The sequence below is a fragment of the Salvelinus sp. IW2-2015 genome, linkage group LG13, assembly GCF_002910315.2.
Source record: "Salvelinus sp. IW2-2015 linkage group LG13, ASM291031v2, whole genome shotgun sequence".
In the NCBI taxonomy this organism is placed as follows: domain Eukaryota; kingdom Metazoa; phylum Chordata; class Actinopteri; order Salmoniformes; family Salmonidae; genus Salvelinus; species Salvelinus sp. IW2-2015.
Window position 1 is genome coordinate 251086 of NC_036853.1, and position 24734 is coordinate 275819.

The 24734-nt window shown below is 43.0% G+C and overlaps 1 protein-coding gene across 3 annotated transcripts in view; it reads left to right on the forward strand.

Moving 5' to 3' along the window:
- Positions 1 to 24437, forward strand: part of LOC111971913 (GRAM domain-containing protein 4-like) — a 52643-nt gene extending 28206 nt beyond the window's left edge. Inside the window, exons 4-20 of one of the 3 annotated variants that reach the window (XM_023998696.3) lie at positions 4052 to 4175; positions 8459 to 8538; positions 11577 to 11709; positions 12812 to 12837; positions 13025 to 13116; positions 13388 to 13479; positions 13662 to 13710; positions 13884 to 13955; positions 14507 to 14550; positions 14644 to 14753; positions 15166 to 15320; positions 17785 to 17802; positions 19099 to 19246; positions 19473 to 19566; positions 19714 to 19804; positions 19923 to 19991; positions 20171 to 24437. In XM_023998696.3, the coding sequence (XP_023854464.1) occupies positions 4052 to 4175; positions 8459 to 8538; positions 11577 to 11709; positions 12812 to 12837; positions 13025 to 13116; positions 13388 to 13479; positions 13662 to 13710; positions 13884 to 13955; positions 14507 to 14550; positions 14644 to 14753; positions 15166 to 15320; positions 17785 to 17802; positions 19099 to 19246; positions 19473 to 19566; positions 19714 to 19804; positions 19923 to 19991; positions 20171 to 20278 (1505 nt within the window). In that variant the 3' untranslated portion in view covers positions 20279 to 24437. The remainder of the gene's footprint in view (positions 1 to 4051; positions 4176 to 8458; positions 8539 to 11576; positions 11710 to 12811; positions 12838 to 13024; positions 13117 to 13387; positions 13480 to 13661; positions 13711 to 13883; positions 13956 to 14506; positions 14551 to 14643; positions 14754 to 15165; positions 15321 to 17784; positions 17803 to 19098; positions 19247 to 19472; positions 19567 to 19713; positions 19805 to 19922; positions 19992 to 20170) is intronic. The other 2 variants (XM_023998697.3, XM_023998698.3) reach the window with 2 other exon arrangements.
- The last annotated feature ends 297 nt before the right edge of the window (positions 24438 to 24734 follow it).

Sequence of the window (24734 nt, forward strand, 5' to 3'; positions counted from 1 at the left end):
TCCACTGTAGAGTGAATTTCACTAGTCATGTGAAAATAATACTTTTTGTAATGTACAGTTGATGTCGGAAGTTTACATACACTTAGGTTGGAGTCATTAAAACTCGCTTTTCAACCACTCCACAAATTTCTTGCTAACAAACTATAGTTTTGGCAAGTCGGTTAGGACATCCACTTTGTGCATGACACAAGTAATTGTACCAACAATTGTTTACAGACAGATTATTTCACTTATAATACTCTATATCACAATTGCAGTGGGTCAGAAGTTTACATACACTAAGTTGACTGTGCCTTTTAACCGCTTGGAATATTTCAAAAAATGTCATGGCGTTAGAAGCTTCTGATAAGCTAATTGACATAATTTGAGACATAAAATTGTAGACCTCCACAAGTCTGGTTCATCCTTGGGAGCAACTTTACAGTGTTCCAGAGCTTTTTGGATTTTGTGCTACAGGATGCAAATTTCTGTTTGAAGAAGCTAGCCTTTGCTTTCCTAACTGCCTGTGTATATTGGTTCCTAACTTCCCTGAAAAGTTGCATATCGCGGGGGCTATTCGATGCTGATGCAGTACGCCACAGGATGTTTTTGTGCTGGTCAAGGGCAGTCAGGTCTGGAGTGAACCAAGGGCTATATCTGTTCCTGGTTCTACATTTTTTGAATGGGGCATGCTTATTTAAGATGGTGAGGTAAGAACTTTTAAAGAATAACCAGGCATCCTCTACTGACGGAATGAGGTCAATATCCTTCCAGGATACCCGGGCCAGGTCGATTAGAAAGGCCTGCTCGCAGAAGTGTTTTAGGGAGCGTTTGACAGTGATGAGGGGTGGTCGTTTGACCACAGACCCATTACGGACACAGGAAATTAGTCAGTGATCGCTGAGATCCTGGTTGAAGACGGCAGAGGTGTATTTGGAGGGCAGGTTGGTTAGGATGATATCTATGAGGGTGCCCGTGTTTACGGATTTGGGGTTGTACCTGGTAGGTTCATTGATAATTTGTGTGAGATTGAAGGCATCAAGCTTAGATTGTAGGATGGCCGGGGTGTTAAGCATGTCCCAGTTTAGGTCACCTAACAGCACAAGCTCTGAAGATAGATGAGGGGCAATCAATTCACATATGGTGTCCAGGGCACAGCTGGGGCAGAAGGTGGTCAACATTTTTTTTTATTATTATTTTAAAAGTAGAAGCTCAAATTGTTTGGGCACAGACCTGGATAGTAAGCCAGAACTCTGCAGGCTATCTCTACAGTAGATTGCAACCCCGCCCCCTTTGGCAGTTCTATCTGTTCGGAAAATGTTATAGTTAGGGTTGGAAACTTCAGGATTTTTGGTGGCCTTCCTGAGCCAGGATTCAGACACGGCTAGGACATCCGGGTCTGAATTCACCCAACTTATTGTGGGAAGCTTGTGGAAGGCTACCCAAAACGTTTGACCCAAGTTAAACAATTTAACGGCAATGCTACCAAATACTAATTGAGTGTATATAAACTTCTGACCCACTGGGAATGTGATGAAAGTAATAAAAGCTGGAATAAATCATTCTCTCTACTATTATTCTGACATTTCACATTCTTCAAATAAAGTGGTGATCCTAACTGACCTAAGACGGGGAATTTTTACTAGTATTAAATGTCAGGAATTGTGAAACTGATTTTAAATGTATTTGGCTAAGGTGTATGTAAACTTCCGACTTCAACTGTAAATGATACAGTAACATTTGAAAGCTGTACAGTAACTGCCAAACACACAACAACAATGATAAGCCTCATCCCCTGTATCATTATTTTAGCTTGGTCAGGTTAGAAAGTGTGTCTTTAAAACCCTTAGCCTACAATTTCTGCGTCCCCGCTGAAATCTAATTAACATAATAAAAATATCCCCATCAAAATCTGTCTGTTTAAGCTAGAGATCTTTTTCTGCATGGTCTGCGTTTCAAGCCACCGTATCCACTGATATCGCCCTTCTGCATCTGCGGTGAAAGGTGGCAGAACTAGAGCGGTGTTTGTTAGACCATGGGACATCCCAAAAATTGGTCTTGTTACGAAACGTCTAGCGTCCGAACAGTTTGCCCTACAAACTATTATGATCCTCTATTGACAGATGAGACTCTCACGAACGCCATGGTGCTGTAGGACGCCCACAAGCCTCACAAGACTTGTCTGAAGGTCCCCGGTACCGGTTTATGAAAATGAATGGAAGTATATATCGAGATAGTTTAGTGCCTAAAATGAAGGGATAAATGTATGGGGGGGGAAATGATTTAATACTTTTAAAAATGACATTGTTTCCTGATCTTTCTTATATCTGAGAGATATAGGACGAACACTTCAGAACAATCTTCCTTTAGATTTTTTTGGGGGGAACTATCTGTTCCATGTATTGAATCTGTTATTCGGTGTGTTTCTATTGGCTAATAGCATTAATGCCAAATTCAATGTTTCCTCCAATAAATGTGTGTATATATATTTATTTCTACATTAAGGGGTCTTAAAAATCGAAATCGACTAGCTAAATAATCCTTGGTATGACCATCTTTAAACAATTCCATAAGTTAGCTTAGAACCCCCCCCCAGCTTAGAGGGTTAAGACAGTGACCCTCGTTGCAGCAGGCTCTAGCTGTATTCAATTATTAACCAGGCTGCTGTTGTCCCAGGTAACCTTGTGGTAAGCTGGTAACAACACTAAGCTGTTAAAACAGGCATGCAGTCACTTTCAAGCTCCGGTGTTGCTCAACCTAGAACTTTACCACCGGTATCAATCATTCCCTCTAGTAGGTCCTTTATCAATTTCCTTTGGTGTTGAGCTTGCGAGGTGAACTTTCTCCCAGTACAGTGAACAAATTGGGGGCCATCCAGTAGCTGCAAATACTAGCTCTTTCTAATTTCTCTTTCTCCTGCACTAACTCTTTCCTCTCAGCTGTCCTCTCCTCCCCCTCCTCCATAGTATCTCTCTCAGCCATGGTCTTATTTTTTCACTAATATCTCCCTCCATTATTTTACACCTCTTCTCTGTCCCCCTCTCGCCAACTGTCCCCCAACTCTGGTCCACTGATGCAAAGTGGACCAGAGTTGGCCTATACGTCACAGTTGACACATTATGGAATGGGTTTATGAGAATGTTCCCTTTAATGCCAACCGCTAAAGGAGCGGACTCGTGAGAAGTAAGCCATTTTAAATAATGCCACACATACTCGAGATGCCTTGCCTGACCAAATCTGTTCTGCAGAGGTCCAATCTAACGTCTTGTAATGCTAAAACTGAAGGACTACAAGCTGGTCTGGAAGTGACTGCTTTTTTTAGCCTCCGGCCCGTGGCGTTCTCCTCGGTCAACTGACTGACAGACCAAGACAGTTGACATAGTTGGTACCCTGTTGCCTACCAGTCTACCTCGTTCTAATTGCTTTCACCCACCGCTTTAAAATCCAATCAAATAGTTATTTATCTTGCTGATTACAGAAGTACAGAATGATAAAAAGAGTCTACTTGAGAGCCATTGTTTTCTGTATGTTATACTGTGGTCATGGGGGGAACATTCCTTATGAAAAGGACATTTCACTCTGTCTACGGTCTTAGTTCAATTACAGTGATAAAGTAGTTTGAGGTGTTCTCTGGCAGAACTCTGTGCGACATACATTTTTAATGACTTCCAACCGGTTCTGAATGAGACAAGTTTTACTTCATCTTCCTTTTCCCCTCTCTGCTCGGTCAAATAACATCTCAATGGTTTGGGGACTGTAAACATAATTATGGGCAAACATGTCTGTTCCAAGGGCTAGGCAACCCTGTTCTTAAAGTTCAGCTTGTACTTATTTTAGTTCCAACCAGGCACCGCATCTGATTCTACCGGTAACCTCATCAACTGTGCTAATTGATCAATATCGGTGACTTAAGATTGACAAGTTTGCATAGGTGCCTGTGGCAGTGACCCACCAGGACCAAGGTGGTAACATAGGTGCCTGTGGCAGTGACCCACCAGGACCAAGGTGGTAACAGTCAGAAATGTGTGTGAGCTGAGCCAAACTTATGGGCTTTCATTGCTCTATTTTTCAGAGGAGGAGTTGAGGAAACTTAGAGAAGAAACCAATATAGAGACACTGAAACAGGAGCTGGAGAAAGAGAGATCGAAAAGGCTGGACTTGGAACAGAAACTGAACTTAGAAGTTCTCAAAACGAGGTAAGAGGCGTGTGCGCAGACGCTCTACTGCTGGCTTCCATGTGTCGGCCCCTGTGTGTGTCGGCCCCTGTGTGAGCGGAGCGTTCCCTATTTGACTGGAGCGCTGAGCGAGATTTCCAAAGGCTGGAGCGTCGGCCTTCTAGCCCACTTCAGTAGCGCTCACATCACCAGCTCAGGGCATGCCCGGCCCAGCGTGCATTTGTAGTCTAGTTGTGTGCTGCTATAGCCCCTTGCTTTAGCTAATGTCATGGAGTTCGCTAAATATTTTCATAAACAAACTGATAAAATACACAGATGCAAAATCAAAGTGACTTCCGAAGATGAGGACCAAGTGGGGGAGTGCGGTGATGTAATGTCCACAACTAAAGAATCATTGTGGAATCTGAAAAGACAGTTTCAAAAGAAAGGAACGAGGTGGGTAGCTAATTAATAGATAATTGTGTCAATGTATTTATAAACAAAAAATCTGCTCTCTTAAGTTTCCTTTATTTTTGTTCTATTATCTATACAATAGGCCATAATATATATTTTTTTGTCCCAATAGGCCTGGAATATTCCAACTTTCAAGGAGCTTTCCGTTTTGATTGAATTATACAAACATAGAGGCCTACAAATAATAAAACAAAAATAATTTTAAAAACATGCATCCCTACCCAGCCTGGCAAGCTTGGCCAAAAAGGGTGTTTAGCCTCACGAGTGGCTCTGCAAGTGTGGAGAGGATATTCTCCACTGCTGGCCGGCTCTCCAGGCACCATCGCATGAGCCTGATGCCACAGACTCTAAAAATGAATTCAAAGGCAAAAATGAGTAATAAGGCATTTTTTATTCAATTTGTATTTAATTCTAAATACGTCACAGCTTATATGCACAGTTTATAGACCATAATGATTTAATACATCAAAATGTTTTTAAAATGCTGAGCGCTTAATGTCCCAGACTCCTTACCAGCCTAGTGTGTCACAATGTATTTCTTTGTAAGCTATAGCCTTGAAATAATTGAAATAATATAGTCTGAATAATTCATTTTGGTTCTTTCTTAGGCTCCTTGTCTGGCTCTTGACATATTTAGAGTGTTGATATGCTGTTTAATAAGACATGTAGCCTATTTGAAATTATTAGCTCTTACATTCACCTTTTCATGTTTATTATAATACTTTTCATTTGGTTTCAATACATCAAAACCAAATGGTAGGTCCAGGTAGTCACAAAAATAGATGGTTACATTGGGATTTTTAATGAATGGAGCGGGAGTTTATTTTCCTGTGAGTTAGCGGAGCGGTTGGAAAGGACGTTGGGCTCCATGAGCGATGAGCACACACCCTGTGTGTGTGTGGGTCGGTCGGTCGGTGTGTGTGTGTGTGTGTGTGGGTCGGTCGGTCCCTGTGTGTGTGTGTCGGTCGGTCGGTCGGTCCCTGTGTGTGTGTGTGTGGGTCGGTCGGTCGGTTGGTGTGTGTGGGTCGGTCGGTCGGTCCCTGTGTGTGTGTGTGTGTGGGTCGGTCGGTCGTCCCTGTGTGGGTGGATCGGTCGGTTGGTCCCTGTGTGTGTGTGTGGGTCGGTCGGTCCCTGTGTGGAATGGTCCCTGTGTGTGTGTGTTTGATTTTTCAACACCGATACCGATTATTTGAGGCCCAAAAAAAGCCGATACCTAAAAAAAAAAAAAAAAGTATTCATTTGTAATAATGACAATTACAACAATACTGAATGAACACTTATTTTAACTTAAAATAATACATCAATAAAATCAATTTAGCCTCAAATAAATAATGAAACATGTTCAATTTGGTTTAAATAATGCAAAAACAAAGTGTTGGAGAAGAAAGTAAAAGTGCAATATGTGCCATGTAAGAAAGCTAACGTTTAAGTTCCTTGCTCAGAACATGAGAACATATGAAAGCTGGTGGTTCCTTTTAACATGAGTCTTCAATATTCCCAGGTAAGAAGTTTTAGGTTGTGGTTATTATTGGAATTATAGGACTATTTCTCTCCATACCATTTGTATTTCATTAACCTTTGACTATTGGATGTTCTTATAGGCACTTTAGTATTGCCAGTGTAACAGTATAGCTTCCATCCCTCTCCTCGCTTCTACCTGGGCTCGAACCAGGAACACAACGACAACAGCCACCCTCGAAGCAACGTTACCCATGCAGAGCAAGGGGAATAACTACTCCAAGTCTCAGAGCGAGTGACGTTTGAAACGCTAATAGCGCACCCCGCTAACTAGCTAGCCATTTCACATCGGTTACACCAGCCTAATCTCGGGAGTTGATAGGCTTGAAGCACAGCGAAGAGCTTCTGGCAAACACACGAAAGTGCTGTTTGAATGAATGCTTACTAGCCTGCTGCTGCCTACCACCGCTCAGTCAGACTGCTCTATCAAATATCAAATCATAGACTTAATTATAACATAATAACACACAGAAATACGAGCCTTAGGTCATTAATATGGTAGAATCCGGAAACTATCATCTCGAAAACAAGATTCTTTCGGTGAAATACGGAACCGTTCCGTATTGCACAACCTTCAATGTTATGTCATAATTACGTAAAATTCTGTCAAATTAGGCGGCCCAAACTGTTGCATATACACTGACTCTGCGTGCAATGAACGCAAGAGAAGTGACACAATTTCACCTGGTTAATATTGCCTGCTAACCTGGATATCTTTTAGCTAAATATGCAGGTTTAAAAATATATACTTCTGTGTATTGATTTTAAGAAAGGCATTGATGTTTATGGTTAGGTACACATTGGAGCAACGATACGCACCGCATCGATTATATGCAACGCAGGACACGCTAGATAAACTAGTAATATCATCAACCATGTGTAGTTAACTAGTGATTATGATTGATTGTTTTTTATAAGATAAGTTTAATGCTAGCTAGCAACTTACCTTGGCTTCTACTGCATTCGCGTAACAGGCAGGCTACTCGTGGAGTGCAATGTAATCAGGTGGTTAGAGTGTTGGACTAGTTAACTGTAAGGTTGCAAGATTGAATCCCCTGAGCTGACAAGGTAAAAATCGGTCGTTCTGCCCCTGAATGAGGCAGTTAATCCCCCGTTCCTAGGCCATCATTGAAAATAAGAATGTGTTCTTAACTGACTTGCCTAGTTAAATAAAGATTAAATGAAGGTGTACATTTTTTAAATTTAAATTCGGCCAAATCGGTGTCCAAAAATATCGATTTCCAATTGTTATGAAAACTTGAAATCTACCCTAATTAATCAGCCATTCCGATTAATCGGTCGACCTCTAGTGTGTGTGTGTGTGTGTCGGTCCCTGTGTGTGTGTGTGTGTGCGCGCGCCTGTCGGTTCCTGTGCGCGCGTGTCGGCCGGTCCTGTGTGTGTGTGTGTGTGTGTATAATGTATATATATGTCGGTCTGTGTGTGTGTCGGTCTGTGTGTGTGTCGGCCGTCCCTGTGCGCGTGGGTCTGCCGGTCCCTGTGCACGTGGGTCGGCCGGTCCCTTTGCGCGTGGGTCGGCCGGTCCCTGTGCGCATGGGTCGGCCGGTCCCTGTGAGCGTGGGTCTGCCGGTCCCTGTGCGCGTGGGTCTGCCGGTCCCTGTTTGCRTGGGTCGGCCGGTCCCTGTGCGCGTGGGTCTGCAGGTCCCTGTGCGCGTGGGTCGGCCGGTCCCTGTGCGCGTGGGTCTGCCGGTCCCTGTTTGCGTGGGTCGGCCGGTCCCTGTGCGCGTGGGTCGGCCGGTCTCTGTGTGTGTGTATATATGTAGGTCAATGTGTGTGTGTGTCGATTGGTCCCTGTGTGTGTGTGTGTGTGTGTGTGTTGGTCGGTCCGTGTGTGTTTGTGTTGATCGGTCGGTCCCTGTGTGTGTCTTTTGTGTGTCGGTCTCCATGTCTTGTCCCTGTTAAAAATAGAGCCTCTCCTTGAGTTGGGTATGGGAATATGTCAAGAAGCCGAGCCAGGCTGCCAATAAGCATTCATGCACGTAGTGACTCCCTCAATACCCTAGGCTTTGTAACACTAAACCCAAAGGTCTCTAATGTCATATGTCTAAGTATAAATCACATCTGTGTCTGTGAAGTCTCCATTTGTTTTATATGGAAAAATCTCTGTGTCAATCCTTTGAGGGCTAGAAAAAAACGTTTAGATGACGTCTCATTTATTTTCCTTTGTGATCACTGATAAGTGAAACCAATATTGTTATGAATCATTTTGCATTCACTTATCTGGCACAATAATGTCTCAATAAGGTAATGTGTTTTTCTGAAGCCATGGTTAATGCTCTACCTACTACTAATGCTTCGTCTCTCCTGTTCCTAGACCAGAAGACTCCGCACCACAGCCACCCAGAGCAACAACTGCAGCTCCCACCGCCAACAGTACAAGTCAGCCAGAAACGGGTACATACTGTAGATAGCTAAAGATATGCACAGGTTATTTGAATCATGACCGACGAGCTCATTCACAAATCTTTAGAATGTATGTCATTAGACAGAGGCCACCAGCGCCTTAACACTCCACCTCGCTCACCATTTCAAATTCCCATGACCTGTCTAATAAGGCCTCGGAATGGAGAAGAGTTGAAGGAGTGACTCGTCTCATCTTTTCAGCTCTCTGAATCTCAGGGCTCGGCTTCTCTGTGTGGGAGTTAGAGTTGAAGCTATATGCTTTTCTTAGCCTCTCTGCTCGCTACCCATCAAAAAACAATCTCTCGCCTCTTCCCCTGTGTGTGTGTGTGTGTCACTTACGCTTGTACATCGCTTGCGTGCTTGTGCGTGTGTGCAACACGCAGCACAAACAGGAAGTGTGTGTAAGTGGGAGTGCTCCAGTGAAGGTGTGGGGACAGGAGGAAGAGGAATGTGTGATGAATTGCGTTGCATCCCTCTCTCTCTCTCTCTGTAGGGAATGTCACACATTTCTATAAGGTGTATGAATGTGGCTGTGGAACATTTGCCTTTCTACTCCCCTGTGACCATGCTCAAATCCAGATTTTCTCACACCAGGGTTCTCCACTTAATTCAGTCAGCCTGGTTTTCAAATGAGGCTTTCTTTGTACTGCTAGTGGCTGCTTTAACTCCTCAAGTGGGTGTTGTCCCTCCCCCACAAGAAATAGGCTAGTATGGTTCATAAAAATGCATTATGTAGGCCTACTGCAAGCTGTAGTGAATCAGATGTTTCACGGTATGGAGAATGTCTGGGACTGCCCTAGAAATGACATTTACCTGAAAGTCTTGCCCCAACTACAATGGTTGCTTACTTTTCTTGTCAGACAACTTATTCAGGTATTTGCTATTCTCGGAAACCCAGAACAAAAATCTGGCGTAATTGCGTCAGATTAGATTATGAGATAAGATACTAATGACACTAGTAATGTCTCCACCACCTTAAACGGAAACCCTCAGCCAAAGCATGGGCCAAATGTCCCATTTCTAAAACAAAAGATGCGAACACCTGAAATTGTCCAAATGATCGGTGACAATTGTTTGGGGTCTCGGAACAAACTTCCTTGTTATTCGTCGCATACCATATTGACAGACGCTACGATACCACCCTATGTTATGCCCTTGTCTGTCCCCAAGATATTTAAGTATACTGAACAAAAATATAAACACAACATGCAATCATTTCAAAGATTTTATGAAGTTGCTGGATACTGGCGGGAACTGGAACACGCTGTCGTACACGTTGATCCAGAGCATCCAATACATGCTCAATGGGTTACATGTCTGGTGAGAATTCTGGCCATGGAAGAACTGGGACACTTTCAGCTTCCAGGAATGGTGTACAGATCCTTGAGACATGGGGCCGTGCATTGTCATGCTGAAACATGTCATGGCGGCGGATGAATGGCACAACAATGGGCCTCAGCATCTCGTAACCGTATCTCTGTGCATTCAAATTGCCATCGATCTGCTGTGTTCATTGTCCGTAGCTTATGCCTCCACATACCATAACCCCACCACCACCATGGGGCACTCTGTTCACAACGTTGACATCAGCAAACTGCTCACCCACACAACACTATACACGTGGTCTGCGGTTGTGAGGCCGGTTGGACGTACTGCCAAATTCTCTAAAACGACATTGGAGTTGGCTTATGGTTGAGAAATTAACACTCAGTTCTCTGCCAAAAGCTCTGGTGGACAATCCTGCAGTCAGCATGCCAATTGTATGCTCCCTCAACTTGAGACATCTGTGGCATTGTGCTGAGACAAAACTGCACATTTTAGTGACCTTTTGTCCCCAGCACAAGGTGCACCTGTGTAATGATCATGCTGTTTAATCAGCTTATTGATATGCCACACCTGTCAGGTGACTGGATTATCTTGGAAAAGGAGAAATACTCACTAACAGGGATGTAAGCAAATTTGTGTACAACATTTGAAAGAAAAAAGCTTTTTGTGCATATGGAACAATTCTAGGATATGTTATTTCAGACCATGAAACATGGGACCAACACTTTACATGTTGCATTTATATTTTTCTTCAGATGTAAGAATTCAGAGTGCGGCCTTATACTTGACCTCAGACGTAAACACTTTAACCGTTTGTCATGACTCTCCCTCCAATCACCCACCACCATAGTCTCGGAAATCCCAGACCGATGTTAACATTGTGGGAGTTGGGAGGCAACCTGTCTGCCTACTGTAGGAAGACTGACCACCAGATTGCTCGTCCACTCAGCCACTCTTARTTCTTCTATATTCCAAACAGAGAGGCTGTGGTGCCGATTTTAATGGTACACATGTGAGGTGTCTAAGGGGAATAAGCAGTGTTGTGTATTTTAATTGGGTGTGATGTCGGGCTGCTATTCATTTGAATGAGGTGTCTGGTAGAGAGCTGTTAGTTAATTGGTTCCAGAGACGTGCACTAGTGATAATACAGCATGTGTTAAGAGAGAAAGGTGTTCGGATACACTTTGATCCAGATTAAGAAATACCGATGTAACTGAAATAACTTAGGCCTGACCAAAATAACACAGTGGTGTGGTAACTTCGGCCTGACCAAAATAACACAGTGGTGTGGTAACTTAGGCCTGACCAAAATAACACCAGCCTGGTGTGTAACTTAGGCCTGACCAAAATAACACAGTGGTGTGGTAACTTAGGCATGACCAAAATAACACAGTGGTGTGGTAACTTGGGCCTGACCAAAATAACACAGTAGTGTGGTAACTTAGGCCTGACCAAAATAACACAGTAGTGTTGTGCTCACAACATTTGATGCTACTATAAGCATAAATCGGGTAATGTTGAGTTAAATGTTGAGTTGGTCAAATGTATTTCCATTTCAAACAACATGGTTATTTCCTACAGTATAGGCAGCGGTCACCAACACTAGTCCTGGAAAGGATGTGCAGGCTTTTGTTGCAACCCAGCTCTAACAGACTTGATTCCTCAAAATGAGGTCTAACAATATCCAATCGGTTCCTCTGCAGACAAGCAGAAGGAGACCATGTACTCGCGGCTGCAGACGTGGCTTTACGACCGGTTTGGAGCGTACATCGAGGACTTCCGCTTCCAGCCGGAGGTGAACACGGTGGAGCCAGATGAGCCGCTAAGCGCTAAGAGGTGAGAACTGCCCCCATAACCACAACGACCTCAGACAACCAATGCTTTCCCATTGAGAAATGATGTACTCTAGATTCTGACTTCATAATTTCCTCTGTAATTGCTCCCCTCGGCCTCTCTCCTCTCGTTTGATAAGCGTGGACGACTAGCCAGCCACTGTAGTCATCAGGTTAACCGACTCAGAGGACAGAGTACATGCTGCTTAGAGAAGGGTCATAAAACTGATGGCTTTGTAATGGGCCTAGAGTCTGTCAGCATGCTATTCATCAGCACCCTCCGTAAAGTAGCCAGTCATGATGGGAACTACTGTCCTCATGAGCTCACCCTGATGTCTGATTGGCCTGTTATTATAACCTACAGCCAATCCCAGGGCTTTCAGCACAGCAGAGGTTGTAACCATGGTGTTAAGTAAGTGGGAGTATTGTCTGACCCCTGGTGGTGGGTTGATGGCTTTGCAGCTGGCCTTTTTTTTGTTCTTCGCTTGTTAGGACTGATTAAGGATCAGCTCTCCCTACTCAGTTCATACAGTGACCTTGTTGAGTGGAACTGCACCAACTGGCCCCGTKTCAGTTTTTAGGGCTCCGATTCTTTCTCCAATTCTCAGTCCTCTCCTGAATGACGTAGACTGGAGTCATSGGGATTCGTACTGAATACAAGTACAATAGACAGAGGGGTGAGAGGAAGAGAGGAAGAGAACACTCAGTGTTCACCATGCCTGTGGAGTCATGGGTAGCCTGACTTAAACTATCCTGGCTGTAACTTTATCCAAGTACATATTAGAGGGTAGAGAGGGAGGGGAAGAGAAGGAAGGAGCATTCACTGCACCAGTTGAAATGGCCTTGATGTTAGTTTTTGAGGCTGAAAGAGATGGGGAGATGGGATAGAGAGGCAGACAAAAATACCTTCTGAGACAAGAGGTTCTTCCAGGCACCACATACTTTCTCATGAAGGATGCCTAAATGCAGCACGATCATTTTGTACTTTTGCTCCACCAAAACATATCTAGTTCTGTTTGTGCTTGTCTTACATCATCTTGTTTATGCTTTTGTCATGCAGAGTTSTAGTTGAATCAAACTCCCTTTCTCTTGTCCCCTGTCCTCAGATTGACTGAAAACATGAGACGACTCAGTAAGTACTGTACATTTAGTGGACAAGATGTAACAATCACACTTTATGTCAGGGGTATCTTGATGAATATTCTGAAATATATTCATAATCGGAACATGAAAAATGTGTTTGTAGTAATAAATTATGATTTTTGTCTCAGTCTCTGATTGTGCTTTGTTAATGGTCAATACTTTCTACTCCTCTGTAGAGCGAGGTGCCAAACCTGTCACTAACTTCAAGAGGAACCTTTTTGCCTTATCCAGCTGGCACTCCGTGTATACGTCAACCTTTGCCTTCATTGTGAGTGTGCACACACACACACACAATCACAGCAATGAAGATCAATATCTTGATCTTTCCCCTTGTTTGTGTGTGTGTGTATATATAACATCTATATTTGTTTATAGATTTACATTAAAATGTCTCTCTTTATTGGCATCTGCATGAGTACTGTATATAATATGTATTGCATAGTAACGAGATGTTCCATACTTGGTATGGGTTATAGACTAGAGATGGTAGATTGTGTGACCTGTTCTCCCCTCCCCCACCCCCTCTCTCTCTTCCACAGATCTATATGAATGCAGCGTGGCACGGTTGGGCCATCCCCTTGTTTCTCTTCCTAGCCATTCTCAGGCTGTCCTTGAATTACCTCATTTCCAGGTAGCTTACCTCATTTCCAGGTAGCTTACCTCATTTCCAGGTAGCTTACCTCATTTCCAGGTAGCTTACCTCATTGCAACGTGCATCGCCTATTGTCCAATGGAACAATTAACAATCTGCTTGTACATGGGTAATCTGCTTGTGAAATGAGTCAAACTTGTCTCTCTCCGCTTTCTTCTCAGAGGTTGGAGGATCCAGTGGAGTATTGTGCCGGAGATCTCTGAACCTGCGGTAAGACGTGTATGATGTAAACCTCTTTTGGGAAGGGGGTCCAAAAACGATGCCCCCCCCCCCTCAAGCCCTTGCGCATTCAGTGTTTGCCAATTTGGGGGCACTGGGTGTTACCAGAACAATTTCTGCGTTGGGGGGGAATAGTTTTGGATGTAACTTTCATCTTTTCCCAGGATCCACCAAAGGAGGATCTGACTGTTTCAGAGAAGTTCCAGTTAGTTCTTGATGTMGCTCAAAAAGCACAGGTGAGCTGTGATCATGTGATATGATCATGTCTTCACCTTTTGATTTAGAAAGGGCGAGATATGGGCTTCCGAGTGGCGCAGCGGTCTAAGGCACTGCACTGCAGTGTTAAAGGTGTCACTACAGACCCTGGTTCGTTCCCGGGCTGTATCACAACCGGCCGTGATCGGGAGTCCCATAGGGTGGCGCACAATTGGCCCGGTGTTGTCCGGGTTAGGTTTGGCCGGGGGACTTTACTTGKCTCATCGCACTCTATCGACTCCTTGTGGCGGGCGGGGCGCCTGCAGGCTGACCTCGGTCGTCAGGTGAACAGTGTTTCCTCCGACACATTGTTGGTGCTGGCTTCCGGGTTAAGCAGGCGGGTGTTAAGAAGCACGGTTTGGCGGGTCATGTTTCAGAGGATGCATGCCTCGACCTCCCGAGCCCTTTGGGGAGTTGCAGCGATGAGACAAGATCGAAATAGGGGAGAGAAAAGAAGAAAAAAAAGTTTGCGATGTGAGGTGTTGCTCTCTTAAGCTGGTGTGCTGTTTTCACATGTGTGTGTTCTTCACAGAATCTATTTGGAAAGATGGCAGATGTCYTGGAGAAAATAAAGAAGTGAGTGACTTGTATGTGTGTGTTCAAAGTTGATTTAAGGTTGTTAACCAATTTGTTTCACACTTTGTATCCTTGTGTGCCCCTGTGTTTCAGCCTGTTCATGTGGGTGCATCCTGAGATCACTCAAAAGCTCTACATCGGTCTGTGGGTGGTCTTCATCTGCTCCTGTCTCCTACCCTACAAACTCATGGGCTTCATGATGGGTTGGTACAATATGTAAAACCCTCGCATGACCTGAGATCAGAACATCCTCCATGGTTATTGTCTGACCCTGCTGGTCATCTATTAACGTTTGAACTTCTTGAATAATGTACTCTTAAAACTCCACCGGGCACAGCCAGAAGAGGACCGCTCAGAGCCTGGTTCCTCTCTAGGTTTCTTCCTAGGTTCCTGTCTTTCTAGGGAGTTTTTCCGTGTTTCTGTATTCGTTGCTTTTTGGGGGATTTAGGCTGGGTATCTGTAAATACATTTGATTGATTGATTGACTCGCCACTACACCTACCCAGTGATGCCCCAAGCACTGAGAAAAATACAGAAAAAAGATAAATGGAGAGATCCTCGTGATCCATGGAGGTGTATCTCCTCTCATCCCTTTTCCTTGTGCCACCTCTCCAGGGCTGTATGCAGGGATCAAATTCTTCATCATCGACTTCCTGTTTAGGAGCTGTCCCAAGCTAAGGGACAAGTATGACACGCCCCACATCATCTGGACCAGCCTGCCCACAGACCCCCAGCTGAAGGAGCGTGGGGGCGCCACACTGTCCAGACGGGTATGTCTCAGACTCTATACTGTTGTATGTAATACATGTACAGTTGAAGTCGGAAGTTTACATACACTTAGGTTGGCGTCATTAAAACTTGTTTTTCAACCACTCCACAAATGTCTTGTTAACAAACTTTATTTTTGGCAAGTCGGTTAGGACACCTACTTTGTGCATGACACAAGTAATTTTTCCAACGATTGTTTACAAACAGATTATTTCTTATTATTCACTGTATCACAATTACAGTGGGTCAGAAGTTTACACACACTAAGTTGACTGTGCCTTTAAACAGCTTGGAAAAATCCATAAAATGATGTCATGGCTTTAGAAGCTTCTGATAGGCTAATTAACATAATTTGAGCCAATTGGAGGTGTACTTCAAGGCCTACCTTAAAACTCAGTGCCTCTTTGCTTGACATCATGGGAAAATCAAAAGAAATCAGCCAAGACCTCAGAAAAAGAATTATAGACCTCCAAGTCTGGTTCATCMTTGGGAGCAATTTCCAAATGCCTGAAGGTCCCACATTCATCTGTACAAACAATAGTATGCAAGTATAAACACCATGGGACCACGCAGCCGTCATACCGCTCAGGAAGGAGACGCAGTCTGTCTCCTAGAGATGAACGTACTTTGGTGCGAAAAGTGCAAATCAACAGCAAAGGACCTTGTGAAGATGCTGGAGGAAACAGGTACAAAAGTATCTATATCCACAGTAAAACGAGTCCTATATCGACATAACCTGAAAGGCCGCTCAGCAAGGAAGAAGCCACTGCTCCAAAACCGCCATAAAAAAGCCAGACTAGGATTTGCAACTGCACATGGGGACAAAGATYGTACTTTTTAGAGAAATGTTCTATGGTCTGATGAAACAAAAATAGAACTGTTTGGGCATAATGACCATCGTTATGTTTGGAGGAAAAAGGGGGGGCTTGCAAGCCGAAGAACACCATCCAGACCGTGAAGCACGGGGGTGGCAGCATCATGTTGTGGGGGTGCTTTTCTTCAGGAGGGACTGGTGCACTTCACAAAATAGATGGCATCATGAGGAGGGAAAATTTTGTGGCTATATTGAAGCAACATCTCAAGACATCAGTCAGGAAGTTAAAGCTTGGTCTCAAATGTGTCTCCCAAATGGACAATGACCACAAGCATACTTCCAAAGTTGTGGCAAAATGGCTTAATGACAACAAAGTCAAGGTATTGGAGTGGCCATCACAAAGCCCTGACCTCAATCCTGTAGAAATTTGTGGGCAGAACTGAAAAAGCGTGTGTGAGCAAGGAGGCCTACAAACCTGATTCAGTTACACCAGCTCTGTCAGGAGAAATGGGCCAAAATGCATCCAACTTATTGTGGAAGGCTACCCGAAACGTTTGACCCAAGTTAAACAATTTGAAGGCAATGCTACCAAATACTAATTGAGTGTATGTAAACGTCTGACCCACTGGGAATGTGATGAAAGAAATAAAAGCTGAAATAACTCATTCTCTCTACTATTATTCTGACATTTCACAAATTCTTAAAATAAAGTGGTGATCCTAACTGACCTAAGACAGGGTATTTTTTACTAGGATTAAATGTGAGGAATTGTGAAACTGAGTTTAAATATAGTTGGCTAAGGTGTATATAAACTTCCGACTTCAACTGTATCTTTCTGCATTGTGTACAAAACATTAGGAACACTTTCCTAATATTGAGTTGTACCCCCTTTTGCCCTCAAAACATCCTCAATTCCTCGGGGAATTTACTCTACAAGGCGTCGAAAGCGCTCCACTGGGATGCTGGCCCATGTTGACTCCAATGCTTCCCACAGTTGTGTCAWGTTGGCTGAATGTCCTTTGAGTGGTGGAGCATTCTTGATAMACACACTGTTGAGCGTGAAAAACCCAGCAACGTTGTTGTTCTTGACACAAACCGGTGCGCCTGGCACCTAATAGCATACCCTGTTCAAAGGCAACYTCACCCTCTGTATGGCACACATACACAATACATATCTCAATTGTCTCAAGGTTTAAAAATCCTTCTTTAATCTGTCTCCTCTCCTTAATCTACACTGATTGAAGTGGATTTAACAAGTGACATCAAAGGGATCATAGCTTTCTCCTGGATTCACCTTGTCAGTCTGTCATGGATAGAGCAGGTGTTCTTAATTTTTTGTCCACTCAGTGTTTATGTGCATAGGTGTACACCAGTGGAGGCTACTGAGGGGAGGACTGCGCATAATAATGGCTGGAACGGCRTAAATGGAGTGGCATCAAACCATGTGTTTGATGTATTTGATTCCGTTCCACTTATTCCGCTCCAGTCATGACACGAGCCCGTCCTCCCCAATTAATGTGCCACCAACCACTTCATATTGATATGTGTCATCGTCGTTCCTCCCTATTCATGTGGGTGTTCACAGCAGCTGGGACTGTGGGAACCCTCATGTCAATGTCTGATCTCCTGAGTTTTCTGTTTCTCCCTCTCAGCTCTCTGGGTTTGAAAAGGTAGGGCTACCATTGTGTGCACTTTGGTTCTTGTGTGCCTGTGTGTACGCCACCATCACCTGTGTGTGTGTCATTAGAGATGAGCTGCATTCCAAATTGACCCCATTTGGAATTCAGTAGTAGAGCCATGATAACTGTGTGTGAAGGATCAAAATGTGCCCCGTAGTTTAAACAAATGCGTCTACCACAGTGCTGTTGAAAGTAATATTTGGCATGTTTAACCAAAKTTGAACTCATAAGAGTTTACCATAATGGTGTTTTGAATGTACAGTGCCAGTCAAAAGTTTGGACACACCTACTCATTCAAGGGTTTTTCTTTATTTGACTATTTTCTACATTGTAGAATAATAGTGAAGACATTCTCTCAATCAGGTTCATGAGGTTTTGGTCAGGCCTAAGTTACTTTTGACTGGTACTGTTTGATCCGTTCTCAGACACTTTCAGAAGGAACCCTATATTCAAAGTGTTTGTGTGTGGTGAGGGAGTAACTGGTAGAAACTGCTTTATATGTGTTTTGGAAAGATAGGTTCATTAATAGTATTTGTAGTTTGTGCCAAAAGTTTAGTTCCTAGTGCAATATCTATCATAATATCATATCTACTCTCCCATAAAATCACATACAATTATTAAAGGTTGTTTTATATCACTTATCAATAGTTATCTATGTTTTCCAGTGTGTGTATTCTGGAGAGATTTACTAAAAATTATCAGACCGTCTCACTATCTTCTAGTCTTTTTTGATGCGTTTCATTCTTTACTGTGAAAGATTATGGTCCCGTATGAGTTCATGGCTTCATGCCTTGCATGAGACACACCACAACCCTATCATTCACATCCCCATAAGCAAGGCACCCAACACGCTCTACAAGCACCCCAGCCAATATACACTGCTTCCCAAACAACTGCTCACATGAATAAGCTTTGATTGATGCTGAAGTCAAAGCCAAGCTGCTGGTTTGAGAGAGTCTGGTATAATGCACATGCGCTGCTTGGGTTTAGTTAATTCCCTTCCCACACTCTGTTCCTGGTCTAACATGCTGCCCTCTCTCCTCTGTCCATCCCTCTCTTCCTCTGTCCATYCCTCTCCCTCCGTCCATCCCTCTGTTCCTCCGTCCATCCCTCTCTCCCTCCGCCATTCCTCTCTCCTCCGTCCATCCCTCTCTCCCTCCGTCCATCCCTCTCTCCACCGTCCATCCCTCTCTCCCTCCGTCCATCCCTCTCTCCCTCCGTCCATCCCTCCCTCTGTCCTTTCCTCTCTCCCTCTGTCCTTTTCCCCACTCTCTGTTTCTCTTTTAGATTCAGCCGGCGGTAGCTCGTGGGAGCCTAGGGACAGGCCTAGCATGCGGTATCAGTCTAGAGGAACAGACTGGCAGGGTCTACAATACTAAGAAGGGTTCTTTCCACGAGGTCTTCAGTCTATCCGAGGATGAGCGCCCTCTAGCAGGTTGGTAGAGCGCCGCAGAATAAACCTCAGCAGCGACAGCTACATTGTGCCTGGCTAGCTTCCTCCCCTGTTACATGTTGACCCTGTTTCCATAGTTGATTATGAACTTAGTGTTTATTTATTGTGTTATGTTGGGACAGTGCAAGCTGTGAAACCAGGAATATTGACTGTTTGTGTTGGCAGTGTTGCAGACTTTTGCGTGTGTCTTGATTGGTTTTGTTTGCAGTGTGTGAGAATGGCTGGCGATGCTGCTTGATCAACAGGGACAGGAAGAGTCCCACTGACTACATCCGTAATGGGGTCCTCTTTGTCACTGAAAAGTAAGCCATCTACTGCCTATACCTAACTGTCACATGTAGAAATCACACTTGGCATCGTGTTGTATTGTTTGTGTTAGTTTGTGTGTTCAGGTGTATTGTATTGGCCTACTTCTCCATGCTTATTACGTGTTTTCTATCCATCACCAGTTACCTTTGCTTTGAAAGCTCAAGCTCCAGGTCAAACTCCTCTAAAAAGAATAAAGTCATCAAACTGATTGACATCACTGATATTCAGAAGGTGGGTGTCTTCATCTTTGCTCCACCTTCTGTCCAATGTCTCAATTCATTGGTTTCTAAAAATGTACTTCTGCAGTAGAATGTAAATGTTGTTTATCTGTGGGTTTTTTGTCTCACAGTACAAAGTCTTGTCTGTACTGCCTGGGTCTGGAATGGGAATCTCCATAGCAACACCGTCCACCCAGAAGGTAGGAACACTTATAGACAGTCTATTTTAGACCATGTTTTCTCTCTATTTAGGTCTGGTACTGTTGGTCAATATACTATTAATAAGTTGATCTGTGATCTTCCACTCTCCTTTCCTCTCGGCTTGTCACTCTACATCTGTCTACTTGTCTAACTCTTTCTTTCGTTCTCTCTCTCTCAGCCGTTGGTGTTTGGTGCCATGATCCATAGGGATGAGGCCTTTGATGCCATCTTCACACAGTACATGAAGACGGCGACCATGACTACAGCCATCAACCCTGAGACCTAACGAACCAAGATGGCTGCCTTCACCAGGGACTTCCTTACTGACACAGAGACATAGCTATGTAATACACAGAGAGCCACCACTGCTACTGGCCATTTAGTACATATGAAATTATGTTAAGCTAGTATCCATGCCAAGGTGGTGGATTCCTCCACCAAGCCAGGGAGCCTTGGCACATAGATTAGCATGTGAATATGGTATCCACTTGATCTGAGGCCTGGTCCATCACTCTAGAGCCCAAGGTCTTTCTATCCTCTCGCTGATGACTCCAGCTCCTCATTGGGTCTAACTAAGGAACTACGACTCCTGGACACGCCCACCATTGCTGCCTCCTGCCTCCTATTGGTTAGGTCGAGGTTGTTGTGTCAAGGGATAGAGCCACACTTGGTTCTTGTTTAGCTGTACTGAGGTTTTCAGTGTGTCACAGGAGGTTGGTGGCATCTTAATTGGGGAGGAAGGGCTTGTGGTAATGACTGGAGCAGAATCAGTGGAATGGTATCAAATACATGGTTTCCATGTGTTTGATGCCATTCCATTTGCTCTGTTCCGGTCATTATTATGAGCCGTTCTCCCCTTAGCAGCCGTGTGTGTGTGTGTGGTGGTTATACATTTGTCGTCTATTGTGCTGTTTCAGGAGGAGGCTGGATCTCCTTGTCTGTCACTCCCATAGTGTGTATCGCACGCACATTGGTGCCCATTGCTCCACTGAATGCCCTCCGCTTCTGCCTTCAATAGGATTGATTTTGATTGATATAGATATCACTGGTGGCCTTGCACAGGTCTTAGGCTACACATTTTGTAAATGTCAGTTAACAAGTGCACCAGAAACCACGCCTTGTTATGTTAAAAAATAGTGCTCACGTTTATGAAAACCTCAAGCCTTCATGTGCCCCAGTTAATGATATTTTAGTAGAATTTCAACAATAGCCTTTATTTTGAGGGATGGAACAGGAATAATGTAAAGATGGCCAGCTAAAAGCCTGGGGAATACTGGAGCCATTGTAGGGAATAACCTTCTCACACATATTTGTGTCTTGTTAAAGGAAAGGTATGGATTTACATGTACATGTTAAGGAGTCATAATGCATTCATACGCACCACATAAACATGACATAGTATTTCTGAAGCCTTAGAGTGTCTTTATTATGTAGGTCAGTATGTGATTTATAATATGTGACATTCTACATATACCTAATTGGCTTAGTAAAACTATGTAGGTTTTATGGAGTGTTTTTTGGAATGTGTTGCGAGAACTTTATTGGACAGATTACATGTAAAGCAATACCAAAACAAGCTATTTCCAAAATGCAGAAGCCTTTTCTACACTGCCTTGTTCAACCACTCTCAATGAAGCCTTCTCTAATCTTCTCACAGATGTAGGCCAGGATTCAAACCAATGAAGCCTTCTCTAATCTTCTCACAGATGTAGGCCAGGATTCAAACCAATTTTGAAGCCTCTTCCTAATCTTCTCACAGATGTAGGCCAGGATTCAAACCAATGAAGCCTTCTCTAATCTTCTCACAGATGTAGGCCAGGATTCAAACCAATGCAGCACTGTACCTTTTGCTTTCCATTAATTCTGAGGTGTAACTTCATGGAAATTGCCATTGGATCACGAAACTACACGTTCTTAACAAACATTTTTTTTTATTCCAACACAGCAAACAAATTCGACAACTCAAGTGCAGTGTAATATCGGTAATTTGTGCTACTTTTAATCACGAACCGAAATGTTTAATAACACTTCCTTTTGGGTTTTGACACCGAAGGGTGGAGGGGTTTGACGTAAACGCTGAACACATACTAATGACTCTATCTAACTGGACATTTTCTGTTTGATGCCTTTAGTCTACACGTTTTCATTAGCCGTATGTACGGGATACACATGGTATACACCGTCCAAAGAAATGCTTACTTGCAGGTTCCTTCTCGACAATGCAACAACAATAAATAATTAAATATATAAATACAAACATGAAGTAAATGGCTCAGTAGAATAGAATAAACATTTGAGCATCAATATAATACAGGAAGGCACAATTTACAGTCCAATATTTACACATGTTTTGGGGAAGGGGGGATTGGGTGGCAAGCATTTAAATTGTGCAGTATAGCAGGGTGTGTCAAACTCATTTTGCCCCGGGGTCCGCATTCGCTCTTCAACGAGGTCTGGAGGGCAGCACAGAATAATAAACAAATATTTCCTTGCTCTCAAAATCTGTAAAAAAAAAAAAACTCTATCCATCGTTTTGGGAATTTCCGATGCTCCCTGGCGGTCTGGCTTTCATTTCAGTGATTATTAGCGAGTTTCAATTTGGTTTTAGTCATTTTAAAAGTATATTGAATTTGTCCCCCCCCATCTAAAAAATGGTTTGACATCCTTGGTCTATATCAACTAACTTAGGTCTTTCACTCTCCAAGCCTCTCAAGGAAGTTAGATATATACTTAAAGGCCCAATGCAGCCATTTTTATATCAATATCAGAGTAACAATTAAGTTTCTTACGCTAATAGATTTCCATTAGAAATAGGTAAAAATTGCTTTAGCAACAAACTTTCTCTAGCAAGATTTCTTCTAGGACTGCCTGAGAGTGGTCTGAGTGGTTTGTTTTCAATTAAAATGGTAAGAAGTAAACCAAAATAGCTTCTTAGCTAAGGTACATTTTTCAAGCAAGAATATTGCTAAACTGTCTGGGAGTGGGCTGGGGAAAACTGAAAACCAGCTGTTATTGTCAGAAACGTTTGGAACTATTTGTTATTGATCTATTAATAATTTTACCTCATGGAACGCTGACACACTCGCCCATGCAAACCTGCTGATTAGAAGGTCCTGTGTAGATTGTATTTTCAAAAGCAACTATCAGGAAATAACACTAATCACATTTGTTCTGGCTTTAACAGTGTTAGTTTCATCAGCTGTTTTACAATATGATATAAAACAAAAAACTGAATGTTGACTGTACTGGGCCTTTAAGAAGCACAGAATGTACAGATTGTATTTTTTGTTGTTTGCCAAAATGTTTATTTTACTGCTTCTCATTTTGTTTTGCCCTGTAACTGTACTGTTTACAGAGGTTCAGTTCTAAACTCCACTGCTTTCGGACAGTTTGATTCCTTGTGAGACTGAGGGTATGAAGACTGGGTCTGTAAATCTTGTGATGGTGAACGTTTGTGTGCTGATAACCCTAAGTGGTCACATGTTTAAACTCACCTTTTTTTTGCGCACATGCAGATGTTTAGTAAAGTATTCAATTTTTTTTATTTTCCATCTTCCTGTCACAACCATCTTGTGTTTTTACTTCTAAAAATGAAAAAATGCMACCTGCTGAAGAGAACAGATTTTGGGCCCAGTTATCCCTTGCTTCTCTTCCTCTCTGATATCATCCAGTATTTATCTTTGGCAGTAACAAGCAGATATTTATCCTAATTAGGCCAATCAAAGACTCACCCTGGGTTATGCAACACTCTTTGCAAGAGGAGAGTGAATTGAAAGGTGTCATTTCGTGGAGTCATGTTGCTTACTGCTGTGTGAATCATCACTCTTTGTCTGAACAATGTCAGTTTATGGCATGGCCGTCAACTGGAAGATGGAAAGTCATCATTACTGTGTTCCCAAACCATCAACAAGGTGTTGTAAAAAAAAAAGCCCTCGTTGACTAATCTTCATCAATTGTTAACTCTCAGTATGATGGCAATGGCTTCACCAAGTCCTCTGGTAGGTTAGGTGCAGTTTCTGCCACATTGCAGTGCTTACCTACCATGTCCTTTACAGTGGTTCAGGACGATTGTGAACCTGTATACATTTTCAGAGAAGGATGGACATTGTCTCTATAGTTCTGTATCAGAGGTGCAGAGATTGTTTAAACCACTCAAAGGCTTGCACACTGCAGTGCTAATCATGTTAACCAAGTATTTATTTTAACTGTAAGTTCTTGTTAGCAAATTTTTCATAATAGTTCCCAATCTGTTGAACTGTTTTAGGAAAGATTACTGCTTAGTTGTGAATACTTCTTTGTAATCTGCGGTGTCCACTGACAAATGATTTTATATATAAAATGATGTAATATATAAATCCCTCATTTTTTWAAAGAAAATAATGTTTATTGTAAAATGTTATGTACATTATTTAAGTAAACCAATTTAAAGTATTGATTTTTGGGCATTTTCTTAAGTTTCTCAGTCATTTTGTTTCACACTTCAAAGTTGGCTGTGTTGCTTATTCATCTCTTTAGCCCTGTGATCGGGATGCTCCCTTGATCTTGGGGGGCATATCGTACTGCACTTGCAAAGTTTGGGAAGCAYTGGGTCAAGACTAGGTCTGTTGCGGTGACCATATTACCCGCAATCATGAGTCATGACTGCAGTAAAATTCCACGTAACCGTGACTCAATGGTCATCTTTTATGCACTCTGTGCATAATTTGCTAACTACCATAAGGTCCTAACGGCCTGGTACTCAG